Source organism: Grampus griseus (assembly GCF_964374135.1).
Source record: "Grampus griseus genome assembly, chromosome: 9".
Taxonomy (NCBI): domain Eukaryota; kingdom Metazoa; phylum Chordata; class Mammalia; order Artiodactyla; family Delphinidae; genus Grampus; species Grampus griseus.
Genome location: NC_139003.1, coordinates 73,692,449 through 73,717,474, shown reverse-complemented (window position 1 = coordinate 73,717,474; position 25,026 = coordinate 73,692,449). Strand labels below are relative to the sequence as shown.

Sequence of the window (25,026 nt, the reverse complement as noted above, 5' to 3'; positions counted from 1 at the left end):
AAGTGCACTAGGGTGTGACCAACCCAAGGCCACTTTAAAATAAGTTAATGGTTTGAGGTATTTTAGGGCACACAAGTAATAAAAATTTGTCTTGGGGCTTCCCTGGTGGCGCAGTGGTTGAGAGTTCACCTGCCGATGCAGGGGACATGGGTTTGTGCCCCAGTCCGGGAAGATCCCACATGCCGCGGAGCGGCTGGGCCCGTGAGCCATGGCCACTGAGCCTGCGCGTCTGGAGCCTGTGCTCCACAACGGGAGAGGCCACAACGGTGAGAGGCCTGCATACCGGAAAAATAAATAAATAAATAAATAAATAAAAATTTGTCTTAAACATTCATAAGAAAGATGGATGTGGTAAGGAATTCTCTGGGGATATTTTTCCATCTCTTCCCAGCACCAAAGTACAGAAAGGAAAGTTTCCTTTCTGTAGTGCTGGTTTTTGCCCTTAAATAGAAGGTATGGCCCCTTGACACTCTAGCATTAAGCAAGAATCTCTTAGCAGACTCCACACCCTGAATAGGCCCTAGACTTGGTCCAAGCTCTGTACATCCATCAAAACAGAAACCCAATATTATCAGGTTTTAGCAGGTACCCTCAGGAAAAAAACAGCTTTGGTGTTCCTTATCTTTCTATTTCCTGCTTTTTGGTCACACTTTTTTTTTTTTTTTTTTGGTCAACTGAGTGATACACTTCAAAAAGTGTTTTTAATAATGTAACTAACATATTTAGTTGTTTTCCAGTATTCACATATCTAATCTGCCACAGTGCCAGAAATAAAAGTCTATGTTTTTATTGTTTTGTTTTCATTTTAGTTAACCATATTTTTAAAGGCATATAGTATGATTCTTTTCCATAGAGAACTTGTAATCTAATAAGGATATAGAAGAGAATTTAAGCATATTTTAAGAATGACATATAAAGGCAAAATGACAGTCACACAGTATAGCATGCAGTATGCATGGGAAGCATTAAATGCAGAAAAGTTAAATTCCCATTTGATTGACTGAATAGCAGTTAAATTCCTAATGAAGTGAATTTGGGATTTGCATTGATAGAAAAGGTAAATAAAATAGCACATTATAGAAAGGGGGATTATCTGTGTGAAGTAATGAAAAATGAGGTTGGTAAAGGGAAACTCAGTAGTATCAAACAGGTAAAGCATTTTGCAGGTTTCACAGAAAAGCTTTAATTCAGTTCAAAGTAATTGACAATAGAGAATTCTTAAGGGGAGTGATGAAACAAGCAATATTAAAAAAAATTATTTTAACCACTCTCTGGGGTGGAGAGAAGTAAGTAGAGAAAGGATGTAAAGGGATCACTACAGTCAGCATGAAGAAATGAATGGCCTAAACTACACTGTAAGGTACAGATATGAAAACAAAACATAAATGAGAAAATAAACAGTTTAGGGGAAAAACAGAATGGAAGAGTCAGACTGGCAAAGGAGAATTCATAGGAATTCTACTGAAAGATGGTAGTGCCTATGTATTTGGAAAATCTGGTTAAGAAACTAGGTTTCCATGCATTAAATTTCATATAGCCTTGAGCATCCAAGAAGACAGTGACTAAGCTCTTTCAGGCCCCATTTTTCCATTCTGTGAAGTGAATGTTCCCTGTTCTGACTATATAGCATCTCCATAGATAATCACATCTTCTATGGTGCTTAACCAACTCTCTATGGAGATGTTCCCCAATCTACATGCTCAGCCAGGATTTTAAGCTCCATACTCATGTATTCCATGGCTTCTTAGACTTTTTCGAGAATGTTTAAAGTAGCACCTCAATCTTTGAATGTCTAATAAGTGAAATAGTTACCTCTTTCCCTGCACTTACTCCTATTCCTATATCACATCTCTCCATAAACCATACCATCATTTAACCTGGCAGAAGACTGGAAATCACCTTGAACCTTCCTTTTCCCTACTAACAAAATCCCATTATTGACCATGAACTGATGACATTAACTCCTTGAGAATTCTTTGGTTTGCCCTCTCCTCTCCACCTCTACTGTCGCTGGATTAGTTTAGGCTCGTATCATGTCTCAACTGGAATATTGCAATTGTTTGCTAATTGGACGGACCCTGGCTCTAGGTCCACGTGCCTTCAATCAATACTCCACACGGCCAACAGCATCCTTTCAAAAACGTAAATCTGATCTCATTATTCCTAACACGCTTAAGAGTCTTCACTAGCTTCCCCACTGACTTATGCTCATGATTTTCAAGTGAAAATATGGAAACTCCAGATGTGTTACTCCAGGAAGGCAAGGTCCTTTGGTCAAAAACCACTGCTGTTGTCAACTAGTGTTATTGATAGGAACGGACCCCTTTAATGTCTTTGGGGAAAAAGCATTATCACCCAAGGCCAACCTATGGTCATCTGTGGGTACACAAGGATGTCAACATTCTGGGTACTGATAATCCAATCTCATCTCTCTGAGTCCATACACCTCCCTTTCCCACCCCCAAAATGGGGCTTTCTACATATTTGAATCCTAACTGCAGGTCCCCAAAGCTGTTGGGCTGTTTTGTGTGTTTTGCTATTTGGTATTAGCTGTCTTGTTCCAGAATTCTCTTCTCCCAGTTTTCTGTCTGACAAATGCCCACTCACCTTTCAACTCACATTAAATGTAAATATAATCAAATGCAATTTTTTCCACAAAGCCTTCCCGGGTCTCCACTATGGGGCTGATGATTCCCTATCATGCATACTTCTATCACCACACCAATGGCAAGCATTACTTTTACTGTTTGTAGGTCTGACTTTCCCCTAAGGAAATGTAGCTTTCTTAAGGGCAGGGTCTGTACCTTATCATGCTTTGAATCTCCAGCCCCCAGTACAGTGCCTGGCATCTAGCAGTGCTCAGAGAAGGTTTATTCAGTGACTAATAGAATATGCAATGACTCAGATTCTCTGAATAAAGAAACTCTAAAAACATCTTAAAAAATTGGAGATAAACATCTAAATTTACCTTCATAAAAAGTGGTTGTTTCCACACATAAGAGTTTAGGAGCTAAAATTGTTATGGTAACAACTGCATGCAATAAACACCATTTATTATATATCATTTAAAATTCTCTTGACCTTTTAAAAAAAGCTACAGTGATATGAGGAATTCTATAAAGCCTAATAGAGAGTGCTTATTCAGGAAATATTATTAATTTGGAATAAATTGTCCTGCTTTGATATTTTGTGATAAAGAATTTGATGCTTTATGTAAAATAATTTGTTTCTGAAATAAAAAAAAAAAACCCTCTGGGATTCTTACTTACACTTAACTATAACCACACTGAGAAAAAAGTCAGGACTGAAGTTTATCAGGCTCTGGAAATTTCAGATTATCAAAATATATATATATATATATACACATAAATACAGAGAGAAAGAGACTAATTTTCTTACACCTAAATTGTGTTATTGAAGGTCCAAGTTAAAGCTAAGAGAATATTATTTCACTGACAAAACTTCTAGGTCTTCATAATAGAGTCAGAACCTTAATAACAAGGATTTCACTTTAGTGACATTCAAGATTCTACACTGTATCTTTAACACATCAGACACAGCTACAATTATATTTATGTTAGAGCTGCAGTTTGTCAAGGGCGTTATTAGATTGTTCTAAATGCATGTCTGGGTAAATTTTGGTTTATTAAACAATTATAAGTTGTCACTCACTATAAATGGATTTAGTTGGTGAATTGTATAATAAATACTAATCAGTTAGAGACTTTTTACAAAATAGAAGTTAGTCACCCTTAAATAGGCCTATTTCCACTTAAAACTGACTGGAATAATCTAGTGATGAAAAGGGAGACAAGACACCTTTGAGGCAGAGAGTGGGTATCAAAGAAGAAGGGTGTTGGGGAAGTTCTGAATTACACCTTTGTGAAGAGAAAAAAAAAGAGAAGGAAATCCACTGAAAGAAGCCTAGTCAATGTTGATTTCTTGAGTGAAGAGGCACAGAGAGCTGTGGGAATGCCACAATCTCCCCTGAGCCCCACACAGGCTCAGAGACATAAGTGCTGCATCTGAACTTTTACACATTTATAGAAAGTGTGTGATGCCCCCTTGGAAACGGCTTCGCTGCCCCTGGGAGAATGTCCTGGACAGCCAGTGTCCGGGGGGATGGCAGCATTTGGAACATCACGTAGGGTTCACCAAGGGTGTGCCCAGTCCGCCACTGCCGGTATGCGGGTGATCTTATGGGTCCACTAATGAACTCTTTTCCTTCTAATGGTTATATATATTTTGAATGTATAGGGAAAGACAGAACCAGCACAGTAAACCCATGATTTCATAGATGCTATGACTTGGGGTAAGGCTGAGTTAAAAAAAAAAAAAAATAGAGTGGATTTAAAATAGTTTTTTAAAAATATTAAGTAAATAAGGATACAAGCAATATGCAGTTAAGGCAAACATACTAAAGGTGTTTTGCAAAGTACTGAAGGTAGAAAAACATTCAACTAATAAAGAAGCTAATGAAGGAACAACTAATAAAGGAGGAACTTACTCTCAGATTTGTGACAATGCATTTTTGGAATCTATAAATCAGGAATTGGGTAACATGAATCTAAATCCACCAAACAAATAGTCTGAACATCTGGATCATGTCAAGGTTGCTTTGGTCTTAGAATGCAGGAGGCTTGGAATGGAAACTCAGAAACATCACCAAGAATATTCCCATAGATTACACGTGATTATGAGGCCAAGAAATAGAAGCTGATGATCAAACTCACATGTAGCACAAAATGTATGTTAAAAATTCAATAATACTTACTTTCCTCTTTTAATTGTGTTCCTGCCAAGCAATGGATCAAGGACTGGATCTATCGTTTCCTCAAGGTTTTCAAGTAAGATGACATCTCCAAAGGCCAAAGCGGTTTCAATGTCATTCAAAAACCTTAAAGTTCAGTCAGAATCAAGAAAAAATGTAAATGAGCACAGGGAAAGTGTCCAAAATTATTTATACTCAACTGTATTTCATTTAATGTAAATACTTTAGATGGAACAAACTAACTCAGAGAAAACTAAATATTTTGTAAAGTAGTGTTTTCTTCAACTAGAATACATGGAAATTAAAGATTAGATTTTGAGGTAAATTTCAGTTATATTTTTCCAAGTGAAATTCAGTAGTGTGAACTAATGAGTCCATGTAAAAATTACTTACTTTTGATAGTAATCATGGTTGAAATAAATGTAACCTACCCAAACATTATAAATTTAAATGTACTCAATAGGTCCTCTTTTGATTAAAAAAAATTAAAATTATATTAAATGCCTTGTGGCTTTATCAAATTTTCATTTTTTAAACATTTAGATTCAGTCATGTAAAGTGGTGAACTATCTTTTTATTTCATTCCCACTCTCCAAAAATAGTCTCTTCCATTCAAAAATAATTTCCTCCAAGTATTCAGATAAGCAAAGAGACCATTTATCTGCATGACTGCAGACATTCCTTATTCCATTTTACATGTCAAAAGATGATGGAGAGGTAAAGTGAAGTATCAGTATGACTAAAATTATTTATTCCGCATTAACTGAAGACCAACTACATACCAGAGAGCTTTCTACTTATCAGAAAACACTATCATGCGGACCGAGAGACAGAAAATCTCAGAGTAGATTCAGTTCTCAAAAGTGACATGTAAAGCTTGACTGAAAAATTATCTACAGGCACTCTGTTGGGAATTGAGCCATGTTAAATACCCACTGTAGGCGAAGTACATATTCAGGAATATAACTGGAACCATCGTTAAACCTATAGGTGCAGCTGACAATTCTTGGGTTACCATATGCCAAAGTCCTAAACAAGGATTATAATACATTGTATTACCATTCTTGGCCTTAGGAAATTTTTCCTCTCACATTCAGTGTTTGTTCTAACCTTCCAACTAATTTCTTCTTCAGGTAAGTGGATGCCACCCAACGTAAATGCCCTTTCAACAGAGATACTTTATGGGAAACGGGAGCATGCAGATAAACAAGTCGTACCAAACTATCACATTTCAAAGTGGCAGCGAGGTCTAAGAAATGCCAGGACTTGGTAAAAGTCAGACCCATTTCCGGCAGCTCAACAGAAAGTCAACCCTTCAGGTTTCACATACCCTTTCCGGCCCACATGTGTGATTTTCAGGTCAGTTCCGTACTTGTTCTTGATCCACTTAATTCCCTGCTGCTGGGGATCTATCAGCAGGGGCCAGCGCTCGCAGTGTGTTAGGATAGCAGCGTTCTCCGTGGACATTCTGTCACTGGGCAGTCCTTCATTATTCCAGGTGGCAACTGTGGCATCATCCGTCAACAAGGCAATCATGCCCAGGCCTTCAGTTATTGGGATGGAGACCTTTAAAATCAGAGTTGAAGGCAATAAACTGTCAGTGTGGCAGAGCACAACAGACAAGAAAACAACAGACCAAAGCCCAAAGAACACACAGAAATTCTCCTGACTCTCAAAAGCCAAATAAAACTCTCATCATGAAATACAATTCGACCCGATAAGCCCCCTGTTCACCTCTTGGGATTCTGTCAACTGCAGCATCCAACATCTGATTTGTTCCTGCATCTATCTGGCTTCAAGCAAAAGGGACTTTGCCCTCTATACACACCTATAGCAGCCCCAACAAGGTGAGAGTGAATTTAGACTCCAGCAAGGATGGCAGGACAACAGAAATGCATAATATTTGCCCAGTGGAGTAACCATCCCACATAAGCAATGCTACATTGCACTCTCTTGCTTCCAGCATTTCATCTTTCTTCTACAGATCAACACTACAGAGAGATGACTTCTCTCTCTGGGGTGGGTTCATGGAATCTATTCAGTCCGCTGGAACTCCGGCAGCTTGTGGTGGTACCCAGCAACTTTGACTACAGCCTCTCCTCTGAGAGGGAACTGCCTACCGTGTGACTGTGAAGAGAAGCATTACAAAGTGGGGAGTTGTTGGGGGAGGGATAAATTAGGAGTACGGGATTGACAGATGCAAGCTATGTTACATAAAATAGATAAGGAACAAGGATTTACTGTATAACCCAGAAAACAATATTCAATACCTTGTAATAACCTATAATGGAAAATCACCTGAAAAAATATAAATACATAACTGAATCACTTTGCTGTATACCTGAAACTAACAAATATTGTAAATCAACTATACTTCAATAAAAAATTGTTTTACAAAAGAAAAAAAACCAAACTTGCCTCCTTTAAAAGAGAGAAAGAAGAAACCTATTTTTTTGGAAACCTGTTTTAAAGATAAGCATCAATTCTTTACAAAAGTGGACTGATTTTACAAAAAATAAATAAGATTCTAGAAAGGAATTTATTAAGGAATTTATTCGATCAGTCATCAACGACCAAACGTTTATTGAGCACCTCCTACATATGTGTGGAGACACCACTATCAGCAAGATGAATAAGGAACTAGTCCCCTGGCTGGGTAGGGGGGCTAACATGGAAACATGCCTCCATAAGAGAGGGCAGTAAGAGCCCGACCTGGATGAAGTAGGCAGGGGAGGCTGTAGCAGCAGTAGGGGTTTGATTTCTTGGTTGCCCACAAAGCTTCAGCAAACAGAATGCTGGAAGAATTCCCACAATAAAGCTGGGATGCAACGTGAGGTTAGTATAGGAAAAGTTAGCATAATATGTCTACTGTTCCTACTGACAATGGTATCTTATAAATAAAGCAAACTCTACCTCCTAGTGATAGGAGCAAGCAGCCTTGATATCTGACTCCACAAGCAAATCGCTCTCTTACAGAATAAGCATCCTCTTATTAGCAAGAACTCCATGGCTTTAATTTCTTAACTTCTACTTAATACAAAGAACTTCAAACAACTAGAGGCTTAAAATAACTTTAATTTCTGATGCTATAAAGAGTAAGCGTGTAGATCTTGCGTCCGAATTCAACAACTTGAATTGTTTGAGCACCTACTGTGTACAGAGTACAGTTCAGGGGATCAAAGAGAAGTCCCCCTTTGTTAATGGCCACTTTAACCTAGTAGGGGAAACAAAGCAGGTAACTCACACTATAGAATATCATAAATACTTTAAAATACGTTGAGACTTAAATGTTTAGAAACAAAGTTTAGGATATTTGCTTTACAGTATGATATTCAAATAGGCAGTTGCGTGACACAGAGAAATTTTTCCATCAAAAAATTTTTTGATAGTTGCAATACAGTTATCACTTTCACAGTAATTTTAACCTAGGTTTAGAGTGGGGAAAATAAACCTCAATTCATATGTTATCTTCTTTTTAGTCCACTCTTCTTTGCACAATTCCTTGAAGGAGTCTGCAAAAACAGAAACCAAGTGCGAAGAGGGAGTCCAAAGTCAGCCTAGCAATTCAGTGAGAACCCATTTAATTGCTTCATTAAATAGTGCAGCATGTGGTCAGTCAGGATGGAGCTGAAAAAAAAGGGAAACAGCCTCCCGTCTTAAGAAGTTTTACTAGAGGGAAAAGAACAGGTTGGAAGCACATACCCTGAGCCAAGCTAGACTAATCCTAACACCAAACGCCTATTAGGATCCTCTGAGAATTGACCAAGTGGTATATTCCAAAGGATAAAAGGGAACTTCCTGATGAGGTAAGACTCCCAGTTTCTTTTAATATGACGGTAACAAAACAACCAGTATTCGTAAGGTTTTAAGTGCTTACAAAATTTACTCTTATACTTTCACTCTGTTCATTGCCTCACTTAAGTCTTACTGGAGTTCTGCCAAGTAGATGTCTCTCTCACTCTCTTTTTGCTCAGGACACTGAAGCTTAGAAAAGTTAACTCCATGTATAATACTTCCATGTATTTGCTCTGACTATAAACTGCTAGGTCACATTAATGAGTGGAGGGCAAATGCCTCCTTGAACCTGTCCATGTCTTCATTTGTCTGCCTAGCAGACGATAACTTTGGAAACAATTTTGGGTAACAATTTTATTTGGACCCTCAAGGCCACGTACGCCCACTGTCCCTGTCCTTTTCAGTTACCACCACGCTGCTCTGTTTCTTCCCCATGCCATCCTCCAAACTCATGCCCCCACTGTCACACTTTCTGACAACTGTTCCCACACGTCCTATGGTATCCTAGTCCTATTGGGGCCAAACTCTCTAGCTCCCTCTACCTGCTTGTCTCAGCTAAAACCCAGCTCTTCACTAGGGCAGTGGCTCTCAACCCCAGCCTGTATATTAGGATCACATGAGAGCTTTCAAAGCTGCCAACATACCCCTCACCCCCAATCTCTAATGATTCAACTTCAAATGGCATCTATATGTTTTCAAAGTTCACTCCTACATGATTTAAATGTGAAACTGGAGTCCAAGAACCAATGCTCTAGGGTCTCACTTCCCTTGAGGGCTTTCTTAAGTAGACAGTTCATTTTCTTAATATTCCCATTACTGAAAAAATGTGTGTGGGTAACAGTGGTCATTCTTCTTACTCCCCTGCACATCATTCCAAGACCACAGCTCTTCTGTCCTTGAGGAAAAATGCCACCTCTGAGGCCCATGGAGTCCAGCTCTACAATCCTCTATGGTATCCTCCTCATATTAAAGCCTTAGCCACTGGTCCTTCTCACTTTCCAAGTTTGCCTATCAATCTGTGACAACCTCAGTGCTCGTGGAGATGATGAATCCACTCTCCAGCCTTGACATCCTTCATGCCAAAGCTCTACATTTCCTTTCCACTCTAGCATTCTGGGGGAGGAGGCAGAGGGAGGGGAAAATATCAGAATCCGCTGGGAAGATCACACGACACCCCCATGCCTAGTCTCCCTTGCATACCCCACACCCTCAATGATGTTGGTATATTTTGGAAGGGTATTACACCATCTCCTTCTTTAGATGGAAATGCTATCCCAGACCTTGTAATAATCTGAAACTGTTTCATTATTGAAATCTAAACATCTAATACCCAATTCTTTAACCATGATTAGCTATACCTCTCTCATACCTTTAAACATAATATTTACTCTTAGCAATAGCATTAAGACATGCAGTCCTTTACCCATCACCTATTTTTCATTGTGGCAAAACATACATATCATAAAATTTGTCATTTTAATGTGTACAGTTCAGTGATATTAAGTACATTCACATGGTTGTGCAATCACCATTACAATCCATCTCCAGAATTTTTTCATCTCCCCAAGCTGAAACCTCATACCTATTAAACAGTAACTCCCGTTACCCCCTGCCCCCAGCCCCTGGCAACTACCAGGGTACTTTCTTTTTCTGTGAAGCTGACAATTCTAGGTACCTCATATAAGTGGAATCATACAATATTGGTCCTTTCATGACTGGCTTATTTTACTTAACATAACATCTGCAATGTCCATCCAAGTTGTAGCATGCGTTAGAATTTCCTTCCTTTTTTAGACTGAATAATATTCCACTGTGTGTATACGCTACATTTTCTTTATCCATTCATCTGCTGATGGACACTTGGATTTCTTCTACATTTGGGCTATTGTGAATAATGCTGCTATTAACAAACACACAAGCATCTGTTTGAGTCCTTGCTTTTACTTCCATTGGGTAGTAGATCCCCCAGAGTGGAACTGTTGGATTATAAGGTAATTCTACATTTAGTTTTTTGAGAAACCCTATCATATGTTTAACCACTTTATTTTTTTAACATCTTTATTGGAATATAATTGCTTTACAATGTTGTATTAGTTGCTGCTGTATAACAAAGTGAATCAGCTATACATATACATATATCCCCATATCTCCTCCCTCTTGCGTCTCCCTCCCACCTTCCCTGTCCCACCCCTCTAGGTGGTCACAAAGCACCAAGCTGATCTCCCTGTGCTATGCAGCTGCTTCCCACTAGCTATCTATTTGACATTTGGTAGTGTATATATGTCCATGCCACTCTCACTTCGTCCCAGCTTACCCTTCCCCCTCCCCGTGTCCTCAAATCCATTCTCTATGTCTGCGTCTTTATTCCTGTCCTGTCCCTAGGTTCATCAGAACCATTTTTTTTTAGATTCCATATATATGTTAGCATACGGTATTTATTTTTCTCTTTCTGACTTACTTCACTCTGTATGACAGACTCTAGGTCCATCCACTTCACTATAAATAATTCAATTTCATTTCTTTTTATGGCTGAGTAATAGTCCATTGTATATATGTGCCACATCTTCTTTATCCATTCATCTATTGATGGACACTTAGGTTGCTTCCATGTCCTGGCTACTGTAAACAGTGCTGCAACGGACACTGTAACCATTAACTTTTAACTACACTCACATCTCTACCAAACCTAAGCAGAGCCTTCGTTTCCTTAATCATTTTTCTGACTGTCACACGACCGTCCCTGTCTTCTTTTCCTTCTGGCTTATCTGCCTATAAGTCTTGTACCCTGGCTGAAATAAACATTCTCTGTCTTCTCTTTCTGCTCCAGGACTGTGAGTATTGCTGATGAAAGCTTTATTACTGTGACTACAAATTTATCCTTTCCAAATTCATCTTTGGTTTCCTAAAGCTGCTTGGCAACACTTAACATCTACTCTCCAACTGCTCTCGATGGGTATTTTTGATGTTTTCACCATCCTCCTCACAGCATTCTTTGAGTTTCAATTTTCTTATCTTTGGCCAGCTGGCACTGCAATTTCCAGCTTCCCTGAGAGAAGAGAGACCAGCAGCTACGACTACATCAGCTTTCTTTCCCTGTATCAGTATCTCTCCCTGTGTCCACCTTTGTCTCCTTCCCTCCCACCTAAGTTGAAGGAGTCTTGCGTCTTCTACCTGAGGGTCATTCCATTTTCCTCTATTCTGATCCTTTCTTCCCAATTTCTGATGGATCAGGCCTCTTCCCCCTTTTATCATCAGCAATTCCTTTTCCATCCTTCTCTGGAAGCATAGAAACGTGCTCTAGTCTCATTCATACTGAAAAAACAAACCCTTCACTTACTTCATGTCTCTAACTAGGCACTTCTGTTTATCTCCTTCTCTTCACAGGCAAATTCCTACAAGAACAATCTGCTTTTTCTGCCTCCTTTCCTCACTTCCTGAATAACTCAGGCTTCTGGCTTGTTACACCTTCGAGGTCACAAAAAACCTTCACATTACCAAGTCTGATGACACTTTTAGTTCTTAGTTCTTTTCTCACTTGTCTCTATGGCTTTGGCATCACTGACCATCCCCATGTTTCTACTCTTATCTCCTATGACAGCATTCTTGCCCGGGGCTTCTCCAGTCTCTGACTGCGCCTTCTTCAACTTCCTCGAATTCCTGTTTACATGTCAGCACTGACTCAGCTCCCTTTGCTCTAAACCTCTTCCCTAGAAGATCTCACCACACCTATAGTTCCAAGAACTACCTTGTATCAATGACTCCCAGATATGACTCCCATCCAATAACACTCTTGTCCAGCTCTCTACTGGTTATTGACACTTGAATGTTTCAAAGACACCACAATGTTTCTAAAACCAAACTCTTTGTCTTTTCTCTCAAATTGTATTGTATTTTATTTTTTTAAGCCTTATCCATATTTTAATCTTCTTTAAATGTGCTTACATACATATGTTTTTAATAATGTAATGTCACCACTTTCTAAAGCCCCCAAATTCCTTTGAAATACTTTTTTTTTTAATTTTTTAAAAATTTTATTTTATTTATTTATTTTTGGCTGTGTTGGGTCTTCGTTGCTGCACAAGGGCTTTCTCTAGTTGCGGCGAGCGGGGGATACTCTTCGTGGCGGTGCACAGGCTTCTCATTGTGGTGGCTTCTCTTCTTGAGGAGCACACGGGCTCTAGGCACATGTGCTTCAGTAGCTGTGGCACTCAGGCTCAGTAGTTGTGGCTCGTGGGCTCTAGAGCGCAGGCTCAGTAGTTGTGGCGCACAGGCTTAGTTGCTCTGCAGCATGTGGGATCTTCCCGGACCAGGGCTCGAACCCATGTCCCCTGCATTGGCAGGCGGATTCTTAACCACTGCACCACCAGGGAAGTCCTCTCAAACTAATTTTAATCTGAGGGAATAGCACCTTCATATATTTACTTTCTCCCCATCAATCCATTGCATTGTTTCATCAACTCTTCTTTCTTGCCCCCTCTGGAATCACTCCCTGGCTTGCCACGTCTACTCTCATCACTTTGTTCAGTTTATTGTCTTCTGGACTGTCATTCTAACAGATAACAATAGTCTCTTCCCCCTCCAAGTCCTGTTCCCTCTGTGGCCAGTGTGAGCTTTCAAATGAATAATCTGATCATGTCAAGACCTGCTTAAAGTCCTTCAATGACTCCCCTTGCCTCGGATTAAGTTCAAACTTCTTTTCTTAGGTTATTATATGGGGTTATAATATGGCCCCTCACTAATTCTGTAATGTTCATCTGGACTGTCCATTTTATAATTATACATCAGTTCATCTACAGTTTCTAAGTTATTTCACATTCTAACACTTAAATCACTTGGAACTCTTTTTATTTAACATGAAGCCGTGAAGGAGAGCCCTAGCTGTATTTCTGCCCAAATGGTTGGTCAGCTGTTCTATCACCATTTATTGAATAATCCATTACTTCCCCCACTGATACACAATGTACATTTAAGCACACATTTATTTTAAAATATGTATTGGTAGTCTGGTAGTTCCTCAAAAGATTAAACATAGAGTTACCATATGGCTTAGAAAATTTCACTCCTAGGTATGTACCAAAGAGAAATGAAACATGTCCACACAAAAAATTTGTACATGAATAATTCAAATTTTCATAGCCACGTTATTCATAATAATCAAAAAGTAGAAACAAGAAAAATGCCCATCAACTGATGAATGGATAAATGTAATGTGGTATATCCATCTAAGGAATATTATTCAGTCATAAAAAGGAGTGAAATACTGACACAGGCTACATCGTGAATGAACCTTAAAAATGTGTTAAGTGAAAGAAGTCAGTCATAAAATATCACATATTTTATGAGTTCATTCATATGAAATGTTCCAAACAGGGAAATCTTTAGAGACATAAAATAGATTAGTGGTTGTATAAGCCCAGTAAGAATGGGGTGACTGGGGGTGATAGCTAATGGGTGTAGGGTTTCTATTCGGAGTGATGAAAATGCTCTAGAATTGACTGTGACGACAGTTGCACAGCTCTATGAATACACCAAACACTACTGAATTGTATACTTTAAATGGGTGAATTGTATGGTATACAAATTATATCTCAATGAAAAGGAATACTGAACATCCACAATGCTCCAGGCACCATTCTAGGATGGAACAGTGAACAAACCATGCAAAATACTTGCTTCCATGGATCTTACATCTTCTCTGGGGGAGGGAAAAGATATGAACCATAACAATTTTATAAATGAGATAACGTATTAGAAAGTAATGAATGTTACGGTGAAACATATGGAGCAGAATGAGGCATGCTGAGGGATGAAGGTTGTAGTCGCATCTAGGGATATGAAGCTGTTGTTTGAACAAAGACCTGATTGATGGAAGGGAGTGGGACAACATATGTCCTCAGGGAAGGTACTTCAAGACAGAAGAAACGGCTAGTGCAAAGGTCCTGAGGCTGCAGCGTATCTGGCATATTCAAGGAAGGTGGCCGGTGTGATTAGAGCAGAGTAGTGAGGAAAGGCATAACAGGTAATAAGACAAAGAGAGATAACAGGGCCAAATCACATAGGGTTTTATAAGCCTCTGGAGGGTTTCTAGCTTTTGCTCTGAGTGCGATGGGGAGTCATTAGAGGGATTTTAGAAGAAAACTCACTTAATCTGACTTGCATTTTTAAAGGGTCACACTGGCTGATATGTTGAACTCCGATTTTGGAGAGAAGCCACGAATGTAGAAGCAGGGAAACCAGTTAGGAGGTTTTCACACTAACTGAAGAGGAAGATAATGGCTTGGCCCAGGATGGAAGTGGTGAAGGTGGTGAAAAGTGGTCAGATTCTGAATATATTTTAAAGGTGCAGCCTACAGAATTTCCTAGATGGACTGGATGTAGGTGTCAGAAAAAGAGTGACAACAAAATGACTCCAGGGTTTTCAAGCCTGAGCTAACAAAAGGATGGGCCTACCATTAAACAAATCAGGAATACGTAGGTAAAGAAGTTTTAGGGGGAAGATAAGGATTTCAGCTTGGACGTTCTATATTTGAAACATCTTTCAGACACAGAAGTGAAGATGCCACTGTCTGGGCTGCAGGAGTTAGTGGTATCCAGGTGGCATTTAAAGCCATGAACCTTAGCACAGGGAACTATACTTGATATTTTATAATAAAAGGGAAAAGAATCTAAAAAGGAATATATATATATCTGAATTGCTGTGCTGTACACCTGAAATTACCACGATATTGTAAATCAATTATTCTTCAATTTTAAAAAAAAGAATAAAAAAATACATAAATAAAGCCATGAACCTAGTAAAAAGCAGTTCAAAGACTGAAGTTTGGGTCATTTCAACATTAAGAGATTGAGGAGAAGAGGAAAAAAAAAATCAAAAAAGAAGTCTGAGAAAAATTGACCAGTGAGGTATAAGGAAGATGGGGGGAGGGTGATTCCTTAGAATCAAGTGAAGCAAGTATTTATGGGAGAATGGATTGCTCAAGTGCAGCAAATTCAGTTAAGTACATGAGAATGGCGAACAAACGACTCAACTTAGCAACGTGGTAGCAAAATCTGACAAGAGGCCTTTTGGTGGAGCGGTGGGGACAAAAGCCTCTCTGGAGTGACTGAGAAATATGGAGGGAGGATTTACAGACAGTGAATGTACATTCCTCTTCTGAAGTGATGACTGTAAATGAGAGCAGAGAAATGAAGGAGTAGCTGGAGGGGCAGGGGGCATCAAAGAGAAATTCACTGGTATATTCTTTTTTAATGCGAGGAATAACTGATATAACTGTAAGTTTGAATGCTGGTGGGAACGATCTAGTAATGAATTAGTTGAGACAGAAAAATTTCTGATGACAAAGAGGGGAAAAGCTGTCTAGAATTGTCCTCAAGGAAGGGAAAGGGGATGGAAAGTAGAATACAACCCGAACGGCTGGCCTTAAATAGAAGTACCATCTTACAGCATCAGAAGGGAAGACAGTATAGGAGTAGAAATGCTGGGAGGTGACAGACGCAGTTGTGGGAGTTTATACATTACCATACATTAAATAAATCAAATATCTCTCTACATCCTTAAATGCTTCTGAACTCTATTCTATTCTCGTTTTCTACTTCCCTTGAAGAACCACTTTGCTGTAATTATTTTAGCTTTAGAATATATTTTAATATCTTGGAGGATAAGTGCCCTCTTCCCGTTCTATTCCAAAATTATGTTGGTGTTGTTAAAAATATATTCTTCCAGCAAACTTTAGGATCACTGGGTCAAGTTAAAATATAATTCCCCTTGAAATTCTGACTTGAACTGAGTTCAATTTGTTCATTCGATTTTTGAGTTTTGACGCATTTAGAATATAAAGTCTTCATTTCTAGGAACACATTAAGGATTGCTGGCTTACTTTATAAGAGTTTTCTCTCCAAGGTTACCTTAAATATGGCAACAGGTCGTTAATAAATGACATGCTTCGTTTAGAGATTTTTAAAATGACATAAATCATAGTCACTTGTTGACTGGTTAATTTACAAACTGTTGTAATCCTCAGGACACCCAAGTCAAACTGACAAGCCAGAGATACTCAGGAGGGTAATAGGGTAAGAAAATACCCTCTATACTGTGGAGCAGTGAGAGGAGTTGCTTCTTGGGAGGGCAGGATAAGGGAACACTGCTGAAGGAAAATTCATCAAAAAATTAACATGAATAAGTAATGGCAGCTCGTCTTGGACCCTGGCACATGTTCATAAAGATGTGACTGTCTTTCCACTTTGCTGTGACTGAATCTAGAAGGAGTAGAAGGTAAGTAGCTCAGAAACTGGAAACCTTCATTCCATAGGACAGACATTTTTTAGGTTTTATGTAGCACTTTCTGCCAGGGGTCCTGGAGACAGAAAAGTCTCTTCCAAAAGGATGTCATTTATACAATTTGGAATCTTTCTTCCTTTAGCATAGCTCTGCTCAGAGATGAGTGTGAGTAAGCTGGTCACATTGGAAGGTCTGTTTCTCATTCAGCATGATGCCTACATGCTCAAGAGGAAAGGGGAGAGCATTGGGATGACTGAAAACAGACATGGGGGTCTTGAGAACTGTGGGCCCACAGTGAAACACAGGCCCATAGTCAAAATGAATGTTTGTTTAGCATAGAGCATCAGAAAATTATAATTTTTGCTTTGCCTATATGTTTAGAATGCTCAGACAGTTTGGATAAGTCAATTAATTTTATTTTATTCTTCAAAACAAAATGTTTTCTTCATGGAACTCCACATTTGGAATTTTAAGTCAATGGGAACATATAAATTGATTGATGGGAAACTTCCCAGAAACACATACACTAAAGAATGGAATACCAGAAATTAAGACTCAATTTTTTTTTTTTTTTTTTTTTTTGCGGTACGTGGGCCTCTCACTGCTGTGGCCTCTCCCGTTGTGGAGCACAGGCTCCGGATGTGCAGGCTCAGCGGCCATGGCTCACGGGCCCAGCCGCTCCGCAGCATGTGGGATCTTCCCGGACCGGGGCACGAACCCGTGTCCCCTGCATCGGCAGGCGGACTCTCAACCACTGCACCGCCAGGGAAGCCCAAGACTCAATTTTAAAACTTAAATTTGAGAAGGCAAGTTTTCAATTTAAAAAGTGCAAAATGACTGATAGCCTAAGTTCAGGCCGTTAATACTATTACACGATCCAAAGTGAAGAGTAATTGTAACAATAAGAAGACAATGTGACGTTCAATAGTTTGCACATCAGGAAATGAATTTCCCTATAATTGTGGAAAGAATGAGAAAACTTTATCGATGGTGGAGAATGCAGAGAGGACCACAAAAGAGGACAGTCATCAATGAGAAGTAGTCATAGGGCAACCCAGACCAAGACACCCATGTAGAGGATTAAAGTTTGGAGAAGATGAGACTGACAAAAAAGAGAGAAGAATTAGACAGCTGACACCTTCTGAAAGTCACAATGCAGTAGGAGGTGGACAAAATTACCAGAACGCTTTATCCTCTTATATAAAAGGCATATTTTATGGCAGAAATACTTAAAGAAAACCCTGAACATTCAGGGGGTAATACAGATAACCTCTTTTTAAAAATCTTCCATATAAAAATATGGCTTGATACTACAGATATATTAAATGATTTAGTTACAAAAGGATTTTTCTTTTACAATTATTAATTATGGGATGCCTTTAATAACAAGCTTTCTCCAAAATATTCAATATTTAATTTTAATTTGCAGAAATTCCACTGGCATGTATTTATGTCATGAAAACAACTATTGTGAAAATTGAGGCATAATTACCAACATAGAACACAAGTACACAGAGAGATTTAGGATTTCTTAAGGGCTAGATGTGTAAGTGAAGAACCTACTTTAATCAAGTGAGATAACACAGTGCAGCTTAGAAAACAGTGGCCTGGTTTCCTATCATTTATGACCTTATCAAGTCATTTAAACTTCCGTGTCTCAGTTTTCTCCTTTGTACAAGGATGATCTTAAACTAGACGACTTGAAATCTCCCTCATCTATGATTTCATTTTGCTTATGGGTTTGAATTTTCAAATTGAGGATAAGCTATTTTTATATTTATATACAAGTGCTACACTTTTCATCTGAAAGTAGTCATGAAAAAGATTTTCAACAAATAGCCTGTAGTATTATTAGCAAAACAAAAAGATTCATGCTATATGCTAACATGATAATCCAACTTTGATTTCAGTTAACAGTTTTGTTAAAAGCAGTTTTCCAACTACATCTCTATGGTTCATACAAATAATTTTTCTATTTTCCATCTCCTGGTTGAAACCATCATTAAAATAAGAAAAACTGCAACACACAAGAAACATCTCCTTCAATACTAGAATTTCAAGTCAGTTGAGATTACAGAGATACAAAAAAGCCTGGTACATATACTGTTTTTACTACTGAAATTTCTGTATGATGCTTCTAAATGTGGCTAAGGTTAGGAACTGATCTTACCTTCTGTCGAAGAAAGGGAACCCACTTGCAGTCTACCAGTTCCTGGCGATACTGCTGTGTAAAGGATCCAACGTAAGACACATATGCTGCCATAAGGAGAACATCTCCACAGAGCGTCTTCTCCTGAGCTTCGAAGGACTGAACAGACTGACCCCAGCGAATCTTCTCTGACTGAAAGATAAGATTACTCCGATGTAACTGCAGGGTGAGCAGCAACTCAAGAAACGTTTAACGTAATTACCTTATTCCCCAGTTTACGTCTAGGTCACTCTGCACAGCCTTGAGAAGGAACAGAACATGACTGGATGGCATTACCATGATAATCGTTCATACATGTGACCCATCATTATGAAGGTGCTCTCACAGTATCTTCAGTGGAGTTTATGGCAACATGACATTAGATCTTTAACATCTCCTTTTTGTTGGATGCCCGAACTCTAATTATGACTGAGGTCCTTCTTAAAAGGCTGACAGTCACTCTCCTCTCCCTCTAGGAGTAGAGGACCAAGAGCTGTGGCCAAGACTGAGTGATGTTAGGATTTTTAATGGCAGCTTGGATGCTCTCCATCATTCCTGATTTTCAGCAATGTTACTACACCACCCTAAGCAAACATGATCTTAAACGTTTGGGCCATGGGCTGATTACAAAAAAAGGAAAATGACAAACACCAGTTATGTCAATTAATTAAAACATAAAGTTTAAAGAGCCACCTAACAAGGATTCTGTAAATTAAAGAATAGTGCTGGTAGTTACTAAACTCAGGTTATTTTTATAGTATAATCACTCAATCAGTGAAAGAACTTATAGCCCATGTAAAAAAGATGGAAACCAGGAGGACTTCACTAGCTCTGAAGACAGTATGCTCGGAGAATGCTGTTCAAATCCTTATATCTAGTTGGCGAGCCATTTAAACTCTGATTTCCGGGTTAAGTATGTGGAGCCCTTAATATTGGATTTGACTAAAACTGCAATAAATATCTATGGATTGACTGAACTGCAGAATACTTCACCAATTCATTTGGTTTCAATGCATGCTAAAATTTAATACCACATTCTAAGAACATGTAAATTAATAGGAACTGAAAAAAACACCCAGCAAATTGAGAGTACAAGCAATGAAGAACCCTGTGGAATTTAGCTTTACGCATCAAAGAGGAGAGACAGACCACAGAAAGCAAAAACAATGTATGTCAGAGCAGAGTGCAACGCCAGTTCTCTGCAAGCCATCACAATACCCCTAACACTGAGGTAATGAAACTAGCAGGTGACAATGGTTATGAAAGCTATTTTAAGATAATCTGCTTTGCTCGATAAAGATCACCCCAAGTTAGCTCTATAATTACACACTAGAGAACTTCAACTCCCTTGCCCTCTTTATAGAATTTATTACTTTCCTTCTTCAGCTACAGATAATATATCCATTAATTTTGAAGAAGAATCTCTCATTTGCTTTTCCTCCACTTTTGTTGTCTTTGGTTAGTAGATGATAAACAATAAAGGGCACCCACCTCATTCTCCAAAACAGCTTTGAAATTTGAAGATTTACTAAACATAGACTTACCGGAGATTGAAATCGTCAATAATTTCACTATACCACCCACGCAACATAAATCATTACTGACACTGGCTAACAAGGGTTTAAGAGTTGGAACATGTCCTGTAATAAATTTCTAGACAGTTAAAAATCACTATAATTTTATTCTAATGCATTATAGATTGCCTGTAATGTCATCCTGGCTGGGGTGACCCATTTCTAATTTTGAACAGCTGTTCAGCTCCAGAGCTACTTAATGATTAAATATAAATTGCCTGATTTATTAGTCTGAATGGTTGAGACTATAGCTTCCAGGTCAATGCTATATAGACAAAATCATCAGTCTTGGTGTTTTTCAGAGGTTAACTGTCTCCTGTTCTAGTCAGAAAGAATTTATCCTCAAAGGAAAAGGTCTGACATTTTCAATTAATCCTTTAAAATATATATATTATATACACACACACATATATGTATTTTTTTTGTTAGTTAACATTATTCAACCATTTTTTCCTCTCCTTTTCTAAATCATCATGAATAAATAAAACCTTTGGAAGACACTGTTGTGCGCTAGAGATACAAGGTAAAGCCTGTTTTTACCTTGATAAAACTTTCAGACATTCTCTACTTCAAGTAAGTCTAATTCAACGGCACTTTTTCTTTTCCTCAGGTACCTCGTAAACCGTAAACACTTCAAACTGCCTAGATCTTATCACTTTGAATGGAAGTGGGTATAAACGCCACTAGAAGCTGTGGAATTTCTCAACTGATCTAAGAAAAATGAGTCTTCAAAGGGCTCCAGAATGTTTTTTCAACACAGGAGGCTCCCAAAACTCACCTACTCATTCATTTAACAAATACATATTGGAACCTACGATGTGCCAGGGACCATTCTATATGCCTGGGATCAAGCAGTGCAGAAAACAAATGACGTTCCTGCTCTTGAGAGCTTATATTTTAGTTAGGGGAAAAAGACCACAAAAAAGTATATGTGTTCATATATGCACATATACAAGCGTGGGCCATGTGATCGTAAATGCTATCAAAAAATAATAAAGCAGAGGAAGTGGAAAGAGCTACAGGTTTGTGTGTGTGTGTGTGTGTGTGTGTGTGTGTGTGTGTGTGTGTGTGTGTGTGTGTGTGTGTGTGTGTGTGTGTGTGTATGCGGGGGGCAAGGTGAATGCTGTTTAACGTAGGGAGGTCAGGGAAAACCGTGTGATAAGGAGAACTTTTAGCAGACATCTGAAAGAAGTGCGGGAGCCACACGGAGGAAAAAGGCAAAGATTATGAGGTAGGAGAGTGACTTGCAGGGTGAGGAATAGTGAAGATGGAGCCAGAGGGAAGGTGGCAGAAGCAAGGACAGAGGTGTCCAGGAGCCAGAGCACGGAGGGCCCTGTAGGCCACGTAAAACCTTTGGACTGTACTTTGAGTGAGACAATTATATACCTGGGAATTCTGAGAGAGTGGTAACATGAATGGACTTTTTTTTTTTTTTTTTTTGCGGTACGCAGACCTCTCACTGCTGTGGCCTCTCCCGTTGCGGGGCACAGGCTCCAGACGCGCAGGCTCAGTGGCCATGGCTCACGGGCCCAGCCGCTCCGCGCATGTGGGATCTTCCCGGACCGGGGCACGAACCCGCGTCCCCTGCGTCGGCAGGCGGACTCTCAACCACTGCGCCACCAGGGAAGCCCTAAATTAGATTTTTAAAAGTCTACTCTATTTATAAGAAATAAGGCTATCACCCAGCCCCATCCATTGTACCTTACATTTCTCCCTTCTTTCTTTGTAAGAGAACTCTGATTCTGAAATGAGGGTTAATGTGTCCAGCCCCCTGGGATGAACTGTGACTGGCTAAGCTGATTATGATCACCCCATTTCTCAGTTTCCCTGCCTTCTTTGCAGCTAGGTGTGGTCACTCTAGTTCTGGCTAAAGAAAGTTAAGTGCTTTAGTTAAGTTTGCTTAAGGGGTTGCCAGGAAAACTTCCGTTTTTGTTACGAAAGGAGAAGAATCCAGCTGCTACAGATTCTTCTCTCTTGCCTGAATCTAAAGGTGCAGCATCCATCGGTGACCAGGCTGCAACACGCGTGAGGGTGAATGGACACGTGCTAAGTATGGAGCAGCAGAAGGCTGTACAGAGATTAGGGGTCTGATCACTAATTACCTGAATCAACACTGATAATGGTCTACCTCTGGAATTTTTTAATATGTGAAAAACTCCCATTTGTTTAAGCCACTGTAAATCAACTTTTCTATCACCTTCAGCCAAATGCATTTCTTTTTTTAAAATTTTTATTTTATTTTTTTACCATGTTTATTGGAGTATAATTGCTTTACAAGGGTGTGTTAGTTTCTGCTTTATAACAAAGTGAATCAGTTATACATATATATATATATCCCCATATCTCCTTCCTCTTGCATCTCCCTCCCACCCTCCCTATTCCACCCCTCTAGGTGGTCACAAAGCACGGAGCTGATTTCCCTGTGCTATGTGGCTGCTTCCCACTAGCTATCTCTTTTACATTTGGTAGTGCATATATATACATTCCACTCTCTCACTTCGTCCCAGCTCACCCTTCCCACTCCCCACGTCCTCAAGTCGATTCTCTACGACTGCGTCTTTATTCCTGTCCTGCCCCTAGGTTCTTCAGAACCATTAATTGGTTTTTTTCCTTAGATTCCATATATATGTGTTAGCATACAGTATTTCTTTTTCTCTTTCTGACTTACTTCATTCTGTATGACAGACTCTAGGTCCATTCACCTCACTATAAATAACTCAATTTCATTTCCTTTTATGGCTGAGTAATATTCCATTATATATATGTGCCACATCTTCTTTATCCAGTCATCTGTCACTGGACACTTAGGTTGCTTCCATGTCCTGGCTATTGTAAATAGAGCTGCAATGAACATTGTGGTACATGTCTCTTTCTGAATTATGGTTTTCTCAGGGTATATGCCCAGTAGTGGGATTGCTGGGTCGTATGGTAGTTCTATTTTTATTTTTTTAAGGAACCTCCATACTGTTCTCCATAGTGGCTGTATGAATTTACATTCCCACCAACAGTGCAAGAGGGTTCCTTTTTCTCCACACCCTCTCCAGCATAAAAGGGGAAATTGACAGTAACACAATCATAGTAGGGGACTTTTAACACCCCACTTTCACTGATGGACAGATCATCCAAAGTGAAAATCAATAAGGAAACACAAGCTTTAAATGATACATTAAACAAGATGGACTTAATTGATATTTATAGGACATTCCATCCAAAAACAACAGAATACACTTTCTTCTCAAGTGCTCATGGAACATTCTCCAGGATAGATCATATCTCAGGTCACAAATCAAGCCCTGGTAAATTTAAGAAAATTGAAATCGTATCAAGTATCTTTTCTGACCACAATGCTATGAGACTAGATATCAATTACAGGAAAAAAATCTGTAAAAAATACAAACACATGGATGCTAAACAATACGCTATTAAATAACCAAGAGATCACTGAAGAAATCAAAGAGGAAATCAAAAACTACCTAGAAACAAATGACAATGAAAACATGATGACCCAAAACCTATGGGATGCAGCTAAAGCCATCCTAAGAGGGTAGTTTATAGCAATACAATCCTACCTCAAGAGACAAGAAACATCTCAAATAAACAACCTAACCTTACACCTAAAGCAATTAGAGAAAGAAGAACAAAAAGTCTCCCAAAGTTAGCAGGAGGAAAGAAAGCATGAAGATCAGATCAGAAATAAATGAAAAAGAAATGAAGGAAACGATAGCAAAGATCAATAAAACTAAAAGCTGGTTCTTTGAGAAGATAAACAAAATTGTTAAACCATTAGCCAGACTCATCAAGAAAAAAAGGGAGAAGACTCAAATCAATAGAATTAGAAATGAAAAAGGAGAAGTAACAACTGACACTGCAGAAGTACAAAGGATCAGGAGAGATTACTACAAGCAACTCTATGCCAATAAAATGGACAACCTGGAAGAAATGGACAAATTCTTAGAAAAGCACAACCTTCCAAGACTGAACCAGGAAGAAAAAGAAAATATAAACAGACCAATCACAAGCACTGAAATTGAGACTGTGATTAAAAATCTTCCAATAAACAAAAGTCCAGGACCAGATGGCTTCACAGGCGACTTCTATCAAACATTTAGAGAAGAGCTAACCCCTATCCTTCTCAAACTCTTCCAAAATACACCAGAGCAAGGAACACTCCCCAACTCATTCTATGAGGCCACCATCACCCTGATACCAAAACCAGAGAAAGATGTCACAAAGAAAGAAAACTACAGGCCAATATCACTGATGAACATAGATCCTCAACAAAATACTAGTAAATGCATTTCTAATAGTGCAGGTCCATATTTTTAAGTAGCACTTAAATGAAAAATAACAGTTTTATTGAGATTTAAGTCACATATCATGAAATTCATCCTTTCAAGTATTCAACTGTGTGGTTTTTAAT

General features: G+C 38.9%; 1 protein-coding gene across 1 annotated transcript in view; it reads right to left on the bottom strand.

The window, feature by feature from the left end:
* Nucleotides 1–25,026, bottom strand: part of DNAH11 (dynein axonemal heavy chain 11) — a gene marked incomplete at both ends in the record, with an annotated part of 314,762 nt that overhangs the window by 61,236 nt on the left and 228,500 nt on the right. The window contains 3 exons of the mRNA XM_082661925.1: nucleotides 4,775–4,897; nucleotides 6,102–6,337; nucleotides 19,015–19,185. Of these exons, the coding sequence (XP_082518051.1) occupies nucleotides 4,775–4,897; nucleotides 6,102–6,337; nucleotides 19,015–19,185 (530 nt within the window). The remainder of the gene's footprint in view (nucleotides 1–4,774; nucleotides 4,898–6,101; nucleotides 6,338–19,014; nucleotides 19,186–25,026) is intronic.